Source organism: Poromitra crassiceps, assembly GCF_964638095.1.
Source record: "Poromitra crassiceps genome assembly, chromosome: 3".
NCBI lineage: Eukaryota > Metazoa > Chordata > Actinopteri > Beryciformes > Melamphaidae > Poromitra > Poromitra crassiceps.
This window is the reverse complement of record NC_139625.1, coordinates 66,974,295-66,991,466: the sequence shown is the minus strand read 5'-3', so window position 1 is coordinate 66,991,466 and position 17,172 is coordinate 66,974,295. Positions and strand designations below refer to the sequence as shown.

At 43.1% G+C, this 17,172-nt stretch overlaps 1 protein-coding gene across 1 annotated transcript in view; it reads left to right on the top strand.

Moving 5' to 3' along the window:
- The window catches only part of sntg2 (syntrophin, gamma 2), a gene marked incomplete at its 5' end in the record, with an annotated part of 206,049 nt that overhangs the window by 109,438 nt on the left and 79,439 nt on the right, over window positions 1–17,172 (top strand). The window contains 2 exons of the mRNA XM_083633124.1: window positions 1,736–1,865; window positions 9,793–9,831. Of these exons, the coding sequence (XP_083489250.1) occupies window positions 1,736–1,865; window positions 9,793–9,831 (169 nt within the window). The remainder of the gene's footprint in view (window positions 1–1,735; window positions 1,866–9,792; window positions 9,832–17,172) is intronic.

Sequence of the window (17,172 nt, the reverse complement as noted above, 5' to 3'; positions counted from 1 at the left end):
TGGACAGCTACAGTATATCTCAGGCTAATGTGTCTGGAGCATGATTGGACAGCTATCACTCAGGCTAATGTGTCTGGATCATGATTGGGCAGGTATCTCAGGCTAATATGTCTGGAACATGATTGGACAGCTATCTCTCAGGCTAATGTGTCTGGAGCATGATTGGACTATCTCTCAGGCTAATGTGTCTGGACCATGATTGGACAGCTATCTCTCAGGCTAATGTGTCTGGAGCATGATTGGACTATCTCTCAGGCTAATGTGTCTGGACCATGATTGGACAGCTATCTTTCAGGCTAATGTGACTGGACAGCTATCTCTCAGGCTAATGTGTCTGGAGCATGATTAGACAGCTATCTCTTAGGCTAATGTGTCTGGACCATGATTGGACTATCTCTCAGGCTAATGTGTCTGGACCATGATTGGACAGCTATCTCTCAGGCTAATGTGTCTGGAGCATGATTGGACAGCTATCTCTCAGGCTAATGTGTCTGGAGCATGTTGATTGGACAGCTATCTTTCAGGCTAAGGTGTCTGGAGCATGATTGGACAGCTATCTCTCAAGTTAATGTGTCTGGACCATGATTGGACAGCTATCTTTCAGGCTAATGTGTCTGGAGCATGATTGGACAGCTATCTCTCAGGCTAATGTGATTGGACAGCTATCTCTCAGGCTAATGTGTCTGGAGCATGATTGGACAGCTATCTCTCAGGCTAATGTGTCTGGATAATGATTGGACAGCTATCTCTCAGGCTAATGTGTCTGGAGCATGATTTCAATTGCACTGAAATTAAATGTCACAAAGGATCCACCAGCGTGGCAGCATTGTTATCTGTGGCGTGCAACAAATGATGATGTACTCTAAAGCATAGTAGTCCAGCTATGTTTCTTTTTAACAAAAATATTCTGCAAATATCACCCATTGTTTTCTACATTGATTGGCATGAGTTTTATTTTTACACTTGAATGACCAATCAAACGTCCTGTCAACAGTTTTTCTAAATAGTGAGGTACAGTAATGCACTTTCCAAAGCACCATTTTTCTCTCTCAAAAATCCCCAAAAGTTATGCCCGCACTAATTTTGTAGTTTTTCCTCCATTCTTCCTAAGTCCTTTTTGGCTACTTTTTTTAACCTGCACTATTTTGACATGTTCTCCCAAGTATGAGGTGTCATGTGGGACTCTGTTCTGTTAGCCAGTGTTTTAGTTCATGTTTACCACCGATTTGTATGTGAGCAATTAAAACATCTTCTGACACTGATATTTCAGAGTGTACAGAAACAAGATAAGATTCCTCTACTGCTTGTTTTTTTGTGTGGCAGTTCCTCAAATGCAATGCAATGAGTTGTTGCTGGTGAGTCAGTGCACTCCCACTGCTGCCATCCTGTCTATATTTTCTGTTAATTGGTGCCTCATGTCATGAGCTGAGCTCCCATTGAATATCATTCTAACCCAACAGCAGAATGTACGAGGTTGGACAAATATTGTGGCATAAAATGATTGTCAGTGCTCTTGCTGTATAAGGACTGATGAAATGTGATGCCAAAGCACCTGTCGTAAAGGTATTATGATGCTGGTTATAGCTTTTGTGTTCAAAACAAGCAGGCTTCTTAATGCCATAACATAAAAACAAATTGTCACTGCTAAAGGTAACATGCTTGAAGTCATGGACTTGAAATTGCTTTCGAGCTACAGCACCGTTCCTCTCTAACCTTGACCTCTATGCTTCTCCAGGTCCAACTGTTTTGAAGTCTTTGCCTTCGACGGAGCCAGCACCAATATTCTTCAGTTCTGCACATCAGCGGAAAGCACAGACTGGCTCCAAGCAATATCTACAAATATCAACGCCTTGACGCTGGAGAATGTAAGTCCCATCACAATCTAAAAATATCAACCACTTGACACTGGAGAATGTACGTCCATGTCGAAACATCAAAAGGCAGGTTGGATCTTCCAGTAAATCTCGGATTGAAAATTAAGTTTAAAGGGGCCATATTATGCATTTCTTAATTTTGTATCATATATATGTTGTTACAATCTTGGATGGTCATATTAAACGTGGCCTAAGCTTCAAATAAATAGGCGAAAGTGTTTAAATGTTACCCCCATGAACCGCCCCATGAAATCTCGTGTACGAGATGGTACGGGGTTTGTGCGAGAGCCCACTGGTCTAGGTGACGTCAGGTAGGACTTGTTGCCTTGCCAACCTGGCTGTCAGACTGGCTCGCGCACAAACCAGTAGTCTCATGGAATAGAGAGGCAAAGTGACCACCTACTTCCTGCTTCAGCACTGTACCAGAGATTTTCATCCACCATTTATTTCCCCAGACATTTCGTAAAATGCGTATAAAAATAGTTTTACTGGTTCAAACCAAACGGTACAGATATATTTAGAAACAGGAGAGATCGCATAACATTTCACTGGGACCAAAACGTAAAAGAAATGCAGGTTTAAAGAAAATATTTTTTCAATGTTGTTTTTTATTTTGGTCCCAGTGAAATGTTCTATGGTCTCTCCCGATTATAGTGTTAGCTTAACCGTTTGACGAGGTAAAACTATTTTATAAGCATTTTACGAAATGTCTATGGGAAAATAAATGTGGCGGATGAAAATCTCTGGTACAGTGCTGAAGCAGGAAGTGACGTTCCACTTTGCCTCTCTATTCTCAATGGATTCAGGACCGCAAAAGCAAGGAGATGACTTGGAAGTGAGCAAGGATGTAGGACTGAAGTGGTAAGTTCTGAAAATATGTGTCTCATTCCAGCATCGGTTGTACTGTAGTCTCGCTGGCCAGCCTCCTCTCCCTCGGACAGAAGGGAGAGGAGGCTGGCCAGCGAGACTAGTTGTACTGCGAACCATTCTGCTGTGCTAGGAAGTGCTAAGTAACGTTAGCGCTTGGCTGCTATATATAGCTTAGCACAGCTGACTTTCATCTAACATAGTGAACATAATAGCTGGAATGACGAAGGCACACATGTTCAGAACTTGTAACGTTAGTCCAACTTGCTGACTTCTCCAAGTCCTCATTTTTGTTTGGTCTCATGTAGCCTTTGCTAGGAGAAGCCCAGCAATTAGTCACAAGCATTTGGGAAGTTAGCTAACTAGCACCTCTCCCACCCCCACGCCTAAACATAACAGGCTCTATCGTTGCAACGGCCTAAAAACAGTGCTTAGCGCCAGGCGCAGCACAGATTAGTGGGTGTGGACCAGCGCACTCGATATTTTGGTGTCGGCGCTACATGCGGCCTTAAGCATTATAACCACGCCTTTTAAGCGTAAAATTATGCACAACCTGCTCATTGGAGAAGTGCAGTAAACAAATCACAAGCTTCCCTTTTAAGCTCCAATTCCACGGAGCGATCCAGTCCGGCTTCAGAAAAGCAGAGGCGCTCTGAGCTCCCCCCTCCCTCTTCCATCCCCTCCCCGGCTGTCTCCATATATATTATTCCATTATTATGCTTCTCAAACCAATCTAACTGCAGTTTAAATACTGCAAGCATGTAAATATGCTACACTATAGCAAGATCAAAGTGAAAAGAATGTTCTAAACACATCAGCTAGAAAAATATAGCCTATCCCTATGTCATGATGAGATTAGATTGGTGAAAGTTTGTCCAGAATGATATCGTTTTTCTCTCGCTACCCTTTCTTCTCCCCTGCTGCACAGGTAGGATGATGCACATAAATATAGCCTACATTATCTAAAGTCATTGCATAAATGTGTTTTTATTGTAAAAGTATGTGTGAAGTAAGCCAAATCTTGCTGGAGCGGACATCACAGTAGAACCGTGTCGGCTGTCACCCATCTATATCACGTTGTATATGCGAGGGATATATATACCACCTGGATTACGTTTCACATAGGGTTGTGTTTTGATTTCTATGTTTTATTTTGTCCAATATTGAAATGTTCTAGAATTGCATGTTGTGTTAACAGAAACATTATTTATATCTACCACGGAATGTATTAGCCTCAATGCATGCTGGGAGATTTCACAAGTGGCTCAACAGCCTCTGAATGACAGGGGCTCAAAACTACGATATAACAACTTTTTTTCCATCGGTCTTTGTGCCTGTCTGACGCGCGCAAGAGAGTGTGAGATGGGCAGAGGAGAGCTGTGCGTAAATATGCACAGTAATATCCGCGGCACACTGAATAAGGCCTGGTTTTGAAAAGCGCTAAGCGCTAAATTAACGCCAGGGGGGAAGATATCGTTAGGCCGGTATTTAAGGCCGAAACGCCCATTCTGGCTTATTCTGGCACTGCGCCACGCCTCTTCGGCGTAAAGCGCATTTCGGGGCCTAAAACCATGATGCTATCTTCCCGAGGCAGGCGCAAGGCGCGTTTTTTTGCGTTTAACGCCAGTTTTAGCGCCTAAGGCCAGTCGGAAGATAGGGGGCAACGTCGGCATAGCGGGTGGACCCCGGGGTGTAATGTTACGGCGGCCGCGGTAAGGGATGCCCTGCTCGGCCAGCCGCCGAAGGAAATGTCCCGGCACAGCCCGGGCCTAGCGGAGCTGTTGCATTAGGGGGATGTTGATATATCAATTGATAGCTTGCTTGTTACGTCCAAGTCACGTTTTTCATCGATGGTCAAATTCGTTTTGACAATCTGTTGCTCGTTGATATAATTGTTTTACAACTATCATATTTAGTAGCCAAAGCAGAGATCGCTGTTTCTGTTATGCATGACTATCTATCCATCCATCTATCTATCTATCTATCTATCTATCTATCTATCTATCTATCTATCTATCTATCTATCTATCTATCCATCCATCCATCTATCTACATAGATAGACAGACAGACAGATGACAGATATTGTAGCTTTGCGTCTGGCTATAACATGTAGGAAGGAGGAAGACTGGAAACGACGAGCGGGTTTATTCCCTGCTGCAGAAAAACGCAGAAGAAGACTAAAATTCCCTGCCACAGCAAAACGCAGAAGAAGACTAAAACGGAGCGTTTCAGACAGAGGGTGAACTGAAGGGGGCCGTGAGAGCCAGTACAAGATAAACAATGAGTTTTTTGAACTATGAATGATGCAATATGATACTCTAGTGGAGGCCAACAATAAAATAATAATACATTATATTAGCAAAATATGGGCCCTTTAAACGAAAGCCTGACAGTTTTTACCAGCACCTATTTAATTTAGAATGAAGTACGATTACAAATACAGTATTCTGATCACATATTCAGAATCATTTGAAACTTTCATCTTCTCATTACTTGATATATAATTATTAGATCAAAATATGACCATTTCGGGTCAGCATGTCATAATGTAAGCTACTGTTCGGGATTCCTGATGTTAAGATTCAAGATTCACTTTAATAGACACAGTAAGTAATCAGATTACAAATGAGGAATTTGACTTATTGCAAGTATGCAGCACAGCGCTCAAAGTTGGAATAGAATGGAATATTTAAACTTTGTTTTCTGGCAGATAGCATCTCATCTGATTGAATTAATGCAGTGATTTAAAGTAATCGATAGGAGGAAGATTTTCTTTATTTCATGGAACCACAAACTGTAACAACCAAGTTTTTCCCATTTACAACTAGGTGTGCATGTGCATCTCTCTCTGTGTGTGTGTGTGTGTGTGTGTGTGTGTGTGTGTGTGTGTGTGTGTGTGTGTGTGTGTGTGTGTGTGTGTGTGCGTGCGTGCGTGCGTGCGTGCGTGCATTTTTACAGTTTTACTAAAGAAGTCAAGAAGATATTGGATTTGGAATGGTTACAAAATACATGTTTTTCTCACATTCTTGCCCTTGAAGTTGTTCAGAGCCAACAGCAGTACAGCTGGGTTAGATGCTTCAGGCAAACACTCATTGAGTCACAGTGGCACCTCTCTCCTTCTGCTGTCAAAAGAGCTTCTCTTGCACCTAATTAATGGCTGCTAAGTAGTAATTCGGCAAGCGCACTTCTCTCTCTCATTTCCTACTATTTCACTTTGATTATGGCACTGATGATGATGTACTGGCTGTTTTGGTGAGGATACAGTCTGCAGATCTGCTCGTCGATTGCACAGCGCCTTTTTTTTTAAGTGTGATTAATTCATGCCTGCATCTGCTAATTATGGGCGTGGAGTGTGATTGCTAAATAGCCAATCAGGATGTGATTGTGTGCCCGCCTTGGGAGAGCGGAAATCTGATTTTTGTTTTGGTGACCTATAACCTATAAATAGACTCCGACGTACCCTTAAGGCCCCTTGTGTGCTTGTCAAGTGGTAGGGGTGGTGGATGACGGTGCATGGCTGTCAGCTTAAAGGAACAGCTCACCCTAAAATCCAAAATACATATTTTTCCTCTCACCTGTAGTGCTATTTATCCTTCTATATCGTTTTGGGATAGTTGCCTGAGTTTTGGAGATATCGGCCGCAGAGATGTCTGCCTTCTCTTGAATACAATGGAACTGGATGGCACTCGGCTTGTAGTGCTCGAAGCACCAAAAAAATACATTTGAAAAACTCAACAGCATTGTCTCTTTCCAGAAATCATGACCCGATTACTCAAAATAATGTACAGACTTTGTTGTGAGCAGTTTCATGTAGGAACTATGTTCTTACTTTTACTTTTTACTTTATTTGTTTATTTGGTCAGGACAGTACACATTAATGAACAGTTACCTATACAGAGTAATCTATATGATAACAGTAAATATGTCGGATTTAGCTAAAAGCTAATTTGCATCCGTAGTCCTCAAGACATAAAAACATACAAGATAAAACAAGATCAAAACAGAATACAGCAGAAAAAATCCCATTAGAAACAACAACAATGTGGCCAAATGGACATAATAATGGTGCGTTAAAAGCGAAAGTGTGTGGGATAAAAGTGCAAAATTACAAGAGAATAAAGTGCAAGGTTAGAGGCATATGAGGGCTAAAATAGTTATCGTTGCAGTGTTGATTTATTTTGAGCCATTCCTTGAGGTTTATTTTGAAGGTTGGATAAGTGGGGCATTCCCTTATTGCAACTGGGATACTGTTCCAGATTTTCCCACCAGTGATAGATAGGACATTGTTACCGAAGGCGGTGCGCCTGTGGGCAGTCTCGCAGTCTCCTCTCTGGCAAGCCCTGGTGGTCATGCCTTCTACGGTTCTCTGTTTGAAAAACTCACCCAGAGGAGGTGGCGCGAGACCATGAAGACATTTGAACACAAAACAGGCGTATCTAAAAGTTATAAAATTATCGAAATCTAGAAAGTTTTGCTTTTTCAGGACATTACAAATGTGAAAGGAGAGTGGCTTTTTATCATAGATCATAGATAGCTTTTTTGAAAAGATTCAATAGGCTTAACTTAAGTGCTGTTTTACAGGCCAGTTTCCAGCTCGTTTAGCAGTAGTCAAAGTGGGAAAAAACCATGGAGTACAAAAACATTAAGGTAGCATTGTCAGTCAGTAAATTTCTGATCTGCCTAAAGTTTGCGAGGTTATACAGTATTTGACTGAATTAATCATCTTTTTGATGTGTTTCCTGAATGAGAGTTGTGAGTCCAGGATGACTCCCAGGTATTTTAATTTGTTCACCAGGGCGAGCTCCTCTCCTTCCAGAAACACACCAGTGTGTGACATTCATTGGTTTCTTTGTGAACATCATACAGAATTTTTTTTGTGTGTTTAAAAGAAGACAGGAGTTTGTGAGCCAGTCCTGTACATGGACCATCGCTGCTGTAAGTGTTTGTGCAGCCTCTGCAGCATTAGCTGCGGCCGTGAAATTTACGGCATCGTCCACGTACAACTGTGCATGAAAATTGGTACAGGCATCAAATAAATCATTAATACATGTATATAAAGAAAATAAAATTGGTCTGAGTATGGATCCTTGGGGGACCCCTACTGGACAGTCTAGGAATGGGTAATTGACACCATTGACCACCACACACTGCTTTCTGTTGGAGAGATAGGATTTCATCCACGTTCTTTTGCAGTCTCATGTAGGAACTAGCTAGCAGCTAGCGGCTGTAGTTCGGTCAAAAGAAAATAGTTCCTCCATGAAACTGCTCATAACAAGGTCTGTGGATTATCTTGAGTAACAGGGTCATGATTTCTGGAAAAAGACATTGGACAAAACAGTGTTTCTGGTGTGACCAGTGCCCAATTCAGCCTCCCTCTTTTTGAAGCCTATGCGGTCCGTTTTTGAAATTATAGCCCCATTTCGAGGAAAATTGACGACAAACATCGGATAATAAGAACAGTAATACTTCCGACCGGTAGAGGCAGCAATGTGCCGCAAGGCATCAGATAGCAAGTAATAGTTAAGCAAATTATCAGAAAATAGCGTTACTTTATGATATTTTAATAATGTTAGTAGACACATGTAACTATATAGATACCATACATCTAACGTTCATAACATGGCGGACCATTTAACGTTATCTATACCATTAGATAAAGCCTTAAGCCTTCTCTGTATTCAGACCATTGGATTCAGCCCAGAAACTGGAGTACGTTATAAACGTTATAAATATAGTCACGTTATAAACAACTAACCAACGCTGGGGGTCCGTATGGAAACAGTGTTACTCGAAATAGTTAAAAGTTAAATCAATTTGGTCATTCAGTGGCGTTTTACTGCAATGTAAAGTAAGTAACATTAGCCGCTAGCATTAGCCAAAGTAGCAGACTACCCATAATGCATTACGGCGATAAGAGAGACAGGGAAAATTCGGAAACTCCCCTGGCAGCCGCTAGGGGCAGCCGCCCCCTCTCTCCGTACCTCCGTGTAGAATGAATCGATTCAACCAATCAACGATGAACAGGAAGCGGGAGATTCAAGCCTCATTTTCTGCTATCAAATCCCAATCAGCTCGCTTTATCCAGATCTATTATACTATCAATGGGTGTGACTGACAAGGCTCCTGCTCAAAGCTTCTGTGAAGCGTTGCTCCAGCGCTGCTTCTGAGATGCCTATGGTGTGAACCAGGGCTTAGTCATTATGCTGCAGTACTGGAACAGTTCTTATCAATGTAAGTTATTTGGTAACGTAATGGTGACGTGTGTTGATACATATGCGCTCATTTACGTTTTCATACAATGCCAACTGTTATACAGGTAGAACACTGACTGGAGGGAGGCTTTAAGTTATAGGTGGCATTTACTTACCTCAATATGTAAAATTAGTTTTGAGCAGAGCTAAACTCCAAAACAGTGACAGTATGAACAAGTTTGTATGCAAATCAGCCTGTTTGGCTTTATGTGATTGATTGGAAGCCTGCAACCTCTGGATCTCATCAAGGAGCGGGGACATTTTATAAATTGGATGAGATGACATTGTTGTGACCTTCTAGACCAGGAGTATTCAATTAAAATTCAAAGAGGTCCAGTTAGAGAAAATGTCCTCAAGCAAAGGTCCGGAACATCCCAATGTCTAACTTTTGTGACAATTCAGTGCCATATACAGTATATTGAAGTAGCCTAATAGTTCTATCAACATCTGCATGTAGTCAACAACTGACGGTTAAATCAAATAAACTAAGTCATTTAGTATTTCAACAATGTTTATTTTTCAGTTTTCACATTTAACTGGAGAACAGACGGACAGAGAGAGAGACACTGCCGGCATTATAGTGTGTAGATGAACTAGTACCGTAAAGTCTGATTTATCAGTTATAGGTCTGGGTCCGCATAGGACAGCATCTGAGTCTGGACCCAGACCGCGGCCTGCCATATGGTGATGCCTGCTCTAGACACTTGCTTTTGTGACAGGTTCAAGGCTGTTGTCTTAACTTTATGTAATGATAATTGTATTAGAAGTCACTAACATCTCCTTTTTCATTTTCTCCTAGATAAAGATCATCAACAAATACTGCTCTTCAGATGATCAGGTATGCTGAAATGATTTGCGAGCGACCTCTGACCTCTGACCCCTCCCCTGAGAGTTAGAATAGCGTCATCGGAGCACTCCCAAATCACGGAGGCGAGAGACCGTGATAACCAGCGGATCTCTTCCTAATAGAGGCTATCCCATACGACTATAAATACCCAGAGTAAAAAGGCAGACACGTAAGTTCCCCCCGATGAGTAACAACACGTTAATCCTTTGTCCACCTCCGGGTCTTAATCTAGGACCTCTACCCCCTCCTCCCCGAACATCGGGTGGGCAGTCTACCGATACAGGTGGCCTTACGGCACTTTTTCCCTCCAGGGTGAAAGAATTTACTAACCTATATAGTAGAATCACCCAGTACATAATTTCTCTGGTGAGAAACGGGCTGAAGCCCGAGATCATTCTGTCATTTCTACAAGCATGGAGGAGGCTAATTATCTGAACCCAAAATCATGCCTCTTACCTTATTGGATGTGTGGACCCTTCTCAATGATGTTTTGAAGAAGAAAAATAAATAAATAAAAATCCTTGGTTTTTATAGGTTTTATATAAGTTAACACTTCTCCTTACAAAGCTTACTATTATTGTCCATTACATTCAGTCCAATATACATGACATCATTATCCAATGTACGTTACCTTGATTTTCAACATGGAGTTCATTATACTCTCCCTATTTAAGTATCACTCTTGGCTTTTAACAATTTCTTATCTGTGGTGGCCAAGCTCTCTAAATGAAGCCTTGTTTTGTCGTTTAGATCATTCCTTTATTCTAATGGCCTGACTAAAGGCCTCTGTTCTTCGTGCTCCACCCGTAATTCACAGGGGATCTCCTGCACGGGCACCCAATTCAGTGCTTCTTTTATCCCTAACTCCAGAACTTCTTTTAACTTCTCTTAATCTAGTGGTCTGCCTACAGACCTCTGTTCTTCGTGCTCCACCCGTAATTCACAGGGGATCTCCTGCACGGGCACCCAATTCAGTGCTTCTTTTATCCCTAACTCCAGAACTTCTTTTAACTTCTATTAATCTAATGGCCTGACTAAAGGCCTCTGTTCTTCGTGCTCCACCCGTAAATTCACAGGGGATTTCCTGCACGGGCACCCAATTCAGTGCTTCTTTTATCCCTAACTCCAGAACTCCTTTTAACTTCTATTAATCTAATGGTCTGCCTACAGACCTCTGTTCTTCGTGCTCCACCCGTAATTCATAGGGGGATTTCCTGCACGGGCACCCAATTCAGTGCTTCTTTTATCCCTAACTCCAGCTTTAATAATGGCCTGCTCTCAATCTAATGGTCTGCCTACAGACCTCTGTTCTTCGTGCTCCACCCGTAATTCATAGGGGGATTTCCTGCACGGGCACCCAATTCAGTGCTTCTTTTATCCCTAACTCCAGAACTTCTTTTAACTTCTATTAATCTAATGGCCTGACTAAAGGCCTCTGTTCTTCGTGCTCCACCCGTAAATTCACAGGGGATTTCCTGCACGGGCACCCAATTCAGTGCTTCTTTTATCCCTAACTCCAGAACTCCTTTTAACTTCTATTAATCTAATGGTCTGCCTACAGACCTCTGTTCTTCGTGCTCCACCCGTAATTCATAGGGGGATTTCCTGCACGGGCACCCAATTCAGTGCTTCTTTTATCCCTAACTCCAGCTTTAATAATGGCCTGCTCTCAATCTAATGGTCTGCCTACAGACCTCTGTTCTTCGTGCTCCACCCGTAATTCATAGGGGGATTTCCTGCACGGGCACCCAATTCAGTGCTTCTTTTATCCCTAACTCCAGCTTTAATAATGGCCTGCTCTCAATCTATGCTCTCTCCCTGGTGGATTCGAGAGCATCTAAGTGACGGTCTCCCGTCTGACTCCCTGCCTATGCAGGAGAGCAAAAAAGGCTCTGAGTTCCGTTCCTTTTATCTGTCATTGTCATCGAAGGTGTGTCTATGTTTTTGCTGACTCAATGACTTCAATTCTGATTGGATGCTACATGATCCCTCTCCTAATGGTGGCCCTGCCCATCAACTCTGCCACCTCCCTTAGGTGTCTTGAACTCACTGATACTCTAAACCATCCTTATCTAAAAACATCCATCAACTGGGACACCTCCTATGGTCTTGAACTCAATGACACTCTCTTCCCACTCTCATCTGAAAACATGTTATGTAACAGGCTTACTTCTGCACACAACAATGCATTAATACAATTGTCATTTCAAACTTTGTGCATGTAACACAGACTATTTCAGCATACAATTAAAATCCATTCATATTGAGATTACATTTTCCACTTGGAAGTCCATAGACACGTGTTCACATCCCTCAGTCAACACAATGCATTTCAACGATATAATACAATCCATGTTTCACGTGACATATGGTTATAACATTGTGACTTCAGTGCACACAGGATATATAGAAAAACTTTGGTGAATAGCATTTTGATTAAATAGGAGTCTCCTCTCCTCCAGTCGGCTTTGCCCCCTCGCAGGTGGTGGAGCAAAAGTTCATCCAAAGTTCAGCTTTGCCAACACCCCCTCTTGGACTTTTGCCAGGGGGCATGGCCTGGGGCGTGGCCTGGGGCGTGGCCTCGAGATGTTGTGGGTCGAGGGGCTCCCGGAGTTCCACCCCCCTTTCCCCCACCGCTTAAGGGGAACTGGCGATCCGGAACCCGGTAACGTGGCTCCAGTGGCATGGTGCGAGCCCCCGCTGTGTTGTGCATCCATGGGACCAGGTGACCCATCACTGCTCCTCCCAGCTCTCGGATTTCACACCATGGCCCAAAGGGGCTTTCCAGCAGGGTGACTCTCAGAGGAACCGCAGTGGGATACGGCATTCTGCCTGGCATCTGGACGTTTGGGAATAGGCCAATAGGACCACATTTCCATTTCCCTACCGGTCCCCACCCCAGTTTCGATTCATTCCACCATTTGGCTAGAAGCTCTTCTCCCACTTCCCAATAAGGAGGTTCCTTAGGTATTCTTCCCCACCGACCTGACACTATTTTCAGCCAATTAAATGGATTTTCCAATTGGTAGTCTGTAAACCTTCTTCCCCTATAGTCGTAAAGCTCCATTCTTTTCTCCTGTTCGATTATTCCCCTTTTCCCCTGCTTTTTAACCACTCTCATATTTCCACTTTGCTCCAGAACGATGGACCTATCATCTGGTCCCCCACTTCCCCTCTTCTGTACAGCTATTGGTTCCCCCTTGATCGTCCTTACAGGGGTTTTCATTTCACCTTTCACCTCAACTCGTATAATCGCTCCATGGTGTGTAGTAGAGCTAGGCTCTATTCTGTGCTCCTTATTTCTCTCCTTATTTCTCATTCCTTCTTCTCCTCCATAGTGCATTCCCTCCATTTTTCCACCTTGTTCATTTATTTTGCTCGAATTATCCTGGCCCAAATCTACCCCTTTTAACCCAAAATCAAGATCATAGTCAGCACTCGTTACCTCTAACACATCACCATCTTGAGTAGCTGACAAATCCACCCCCTCTAACTCAGCTAGGCCAGCTTCCATTTTCTGGGAAAGTGGTTCCCCACCAGGTCCCCCATCTGGCTGTCCAGTCTCACTGACCGTCTCGGTGTTGTTGGGCAGGGATTCGGACAGGGGGTATTGCTCTGTATACTTCTCGCCTTCCATTTGGAACGCTGCCCTCCACTTTCGCTTCCCTCCTGTCTCCTCTGGCTTCTGTGGGGAGCAACCGAGGTAGAGATGTGAGCAGGGGGCCTAACGCCTCCCGATAACTGAAGCCCTATATTCCCCTGTTGCCACATGGGGATTTCATAACAGACTTCTCAGTATTCTCTATTAGCTTGTTTTCCCTCCCATCTGTTTCTTATGGAAGGCGTGTTGCTTTACTTACTTATTTACTGTTGTGTATAAATTCAAATTAATTTGGATTACTTGGTAAGAAATATCTTACCTCTATGGGTGAGCCTGTGTTTCCCTCTCCCTCCCCCTCTAAGGGTTCAATAGGTCTATTAGACATTTCAGGATTGGTAGGGTAAGTGTTGATTATCCTAACACTGCCCGATAAATCAGAATAACAGTCAGTGACTGTCTGCAAGCTCTTTAGTTCAGAACAAATGGCTTTCCCACACCGTCCTGCTCATGAAGCTCCCCTTATCTCTTTCACCCCTGCCCCTCCTCTTCTTGAAGGGGTCACAGCCGTTCCAACTACTGTAAACTTTTACTCTATTATTTTGCTCATTACATTGTGCACCGCTTTAACGGTAAATTCCTATTTATTCCTTCTTATTCATATACTATATATACTATGTGCAGATGATCAATAGACTAATGAGATGATCACTATATTATATAGATTGGCTTGCACTTGGCATTTTTGATCTGTCTTTTACAGTAGATCTCTTTCTGCTGCAGACCTCTTCTCTATCAATCATTCCTCTGATAAGATCTCCTGGGCGTTCTGCCAGAGTCTCTGACCTGCTGCCCAGGTGGCCCATAAATTCTAATCTCCGTCCTATGCTGCCAGCAATAAACCATCTCATTATATGAAATGTTTTCCCTACAGGATGAGCAAGGCATCAATGGCCCCCCGTTTTTACTGACTTCATGGATTCCCTTTGAGCCAGGCACTTCAGTGCAGTCTACATGTATAGTACATAACCCATAGCCCTTCTGGCTATAAGCCCCGAGTCTCTTAGCCCTCTCTGTCCATCCACACATAGCAGAGTGTTTAGTAGCATGACAGAGAAAGTAACAGCAGTCTCGCGGGCTCCTATCATGGTCTACACCACCTTGTCTTTTCCCTACTATTTATTTTCAAACACGCTACTTCTTTTTTGCATTGTCTAGTACGCCTGTTGCTTTTATTTATATACAATAGAGGTAATTTGGGTTGCCTCCTCCAGCTTTCGGTAGAAAGTAAGAATGAATCATGTCACACACATAAAAACTAGCTGTCATGCTTCTGACAGTCAGCCTCCCTGTATTTGTACATTTTGCACTCCTTTGTGCAGCCTTTTACTAGACCTGAGGGACCTATACTCGATTCACACAACTGTTTCACTCGAGCTCCCCCCGTGGCCTAAAGCATGATGAATGTTGTCGCGACCTGGGCTACCTCTGTTCCCCGGTACGCGTGTCACACCATCCACGCTAGTCCAACTCTTTGGACACGTAGCGTGATACCCCTCAGTCTCGCACCACCATACCTGCCGCGTCTCTTTATGCTGACGCTTCGACTCCATGATTATCCTCGTGCCACGTAGTCGCGTGTGTCGGTGTGGCTCACCACTCTTATCTTATTTTACTAATTTTCCTTTTATTATTATTATTATTATTTTATTTAGTTTCACCTTCTTGTTTTTTTTTTTTTTTTTTTTTTTTTTTTTTAGCTTTCTGCTATTGACCACTGCTGTGGGTCACAGCTCTTCCCTTAACTTAGTGGAGGAACTGTTGTGTCAATAAGTTTCTCTATACTCAATTTGTAGTTTGTCACGTTGCTATCTGGTGTGAATCTTCATCATTTTCATCTTCATCTTTTTGAGCTGGCGCCTTGCCAGGCATCTTTGCTGGCCCCATCTGTCCTCTTTCAAGGTTTTAGTGCAGCTCCGTCCCCATTCCTTATCACATCTAAGTGCCTTTGAAGGGCTGCATTTCCCTCTCTAATAGGGTTAATTTACAGCACAGCGCTTGTATCAACGGTAGCGCTGGCTGATAATAAATGTCCATATTTCACATTCACAAATACTTTTGCAGCTCTCTTTCTGCATCGCTCAACATCGTCCTTTCTTGAGCTAAGTTCTGGCTCTGCCATTTCATCTCCCCCCTCCTCACTGATGCTAAGAGGGGTACTGTGTCTAACGCATATGGCGGGGGATCCCTGATCCCCAAGTCTCTGTCGTCCGCCCCTCGTCTTTACGACCAGCCGTTAGGCTTCTGACCTTTTGACTCGTGGTGGTGGTGACTTGAGAGGATTTCAGTAGGATTTAGTGAGAATTTTATCACACCTGTATTAAATCAGCGGGTTTGAATGCTATTAGCTATATAGCCCCTGTGAATAAAATACAGTACATCTCGAAGCTACTCTTACCGGATACAATACGAGAGTACTCTAAGTGCGAAGTCGGCCGTTCTATTGGCCTGGACTTTTCCCCTGTATTAGGTACGGATTCCTACCTATATACCGTGTGATTTGCTGCACTTCCATCCTCCTCAGGTTTGAGGCAGAAGCCCACAAATTATCCACCGTCTCCCGCGCGAGAGTTCTCGGTGCGATATTTGCGGCTTCTTTCTGAGTTTATCAGATAGACTTGCACTATTTTAGATGAGTTTAGCCGGTTTTCCCTCACCCAAGGTCAAGTTCAGTCTGACGCGGCATGAAAGCGCAACATTATAAATATATGGATTCTTGAATTTTAACACGGAAAGACTTCTTGCCTTCCCCGTGCCCCGCGTTCTGGGCGCCATGAAATGATTTGCGAGCGACCTCTGACCTCTGACCCCTCCCCTGAGAGTTAGAATAGCGTCATCGGAGCACTCCCAAATCACGGAGGCGAGAGACCGTGATAACCAGCGGATCTCTTCCTAATAGAGGCTATCCCATACGACTATAAATACCCAGAGTAAAAAGGCAGACACGTAAGTTCCCCCCGATGAGTAACAACACGTTAATCCTTTGTCCACCTCCGGGTCTTAATCTAGGACCTCTACCCCCTCCTCCCCGAACATCGGGTGGGCAGTCTACCGATACAGGTGGCCTTACGGCACTTTTTCCCTCCAGGGTGAAAGAATTTACTAACCTATATAGTAGAATCACCCAGTACATAATTTCTCTGGTGAGAAACGGGCTGAAGCCCGAGATCATTCTGTCATTTCTACAAGCATGGAGGAGGCTAATTATCTGAACCCAAAATCATGCCTCTTACCTTATTGGATGTGTGGACCCTTCTCAATGATGTTTTGAAGAAGAAAAATAAATAAATAAAAATCCTTGGTTTTTATAGGTTTTATATAAGTTAACACTTCTCCTTACAAAGCTTACTATTATTGTCCATTACATTCAGTCCAATATACATGACATCATTATCCAATGTACGTTACCTTGATTTTCAACATGGAGTTCATTATACTCTCCCTATTTAAGTATCACTCTTGGCTTTTAACAATTTCTTATCTGTGGTGGCCAAGCTCTCTAAATGAAGCCTTGTTTTGTCGTTTAGATCATTCCTTTATTCTAATGGCCTGACTAAAGGCCTCTGTTCTTCGTGCTCCACCCGTAATTCACAGGGGATCTCCTGCACGGGCACCCAATTCAGTGCTTCTTTTATCCCTAACTCCAGAACTTCTTTTAACTTCTCTTAATCTAG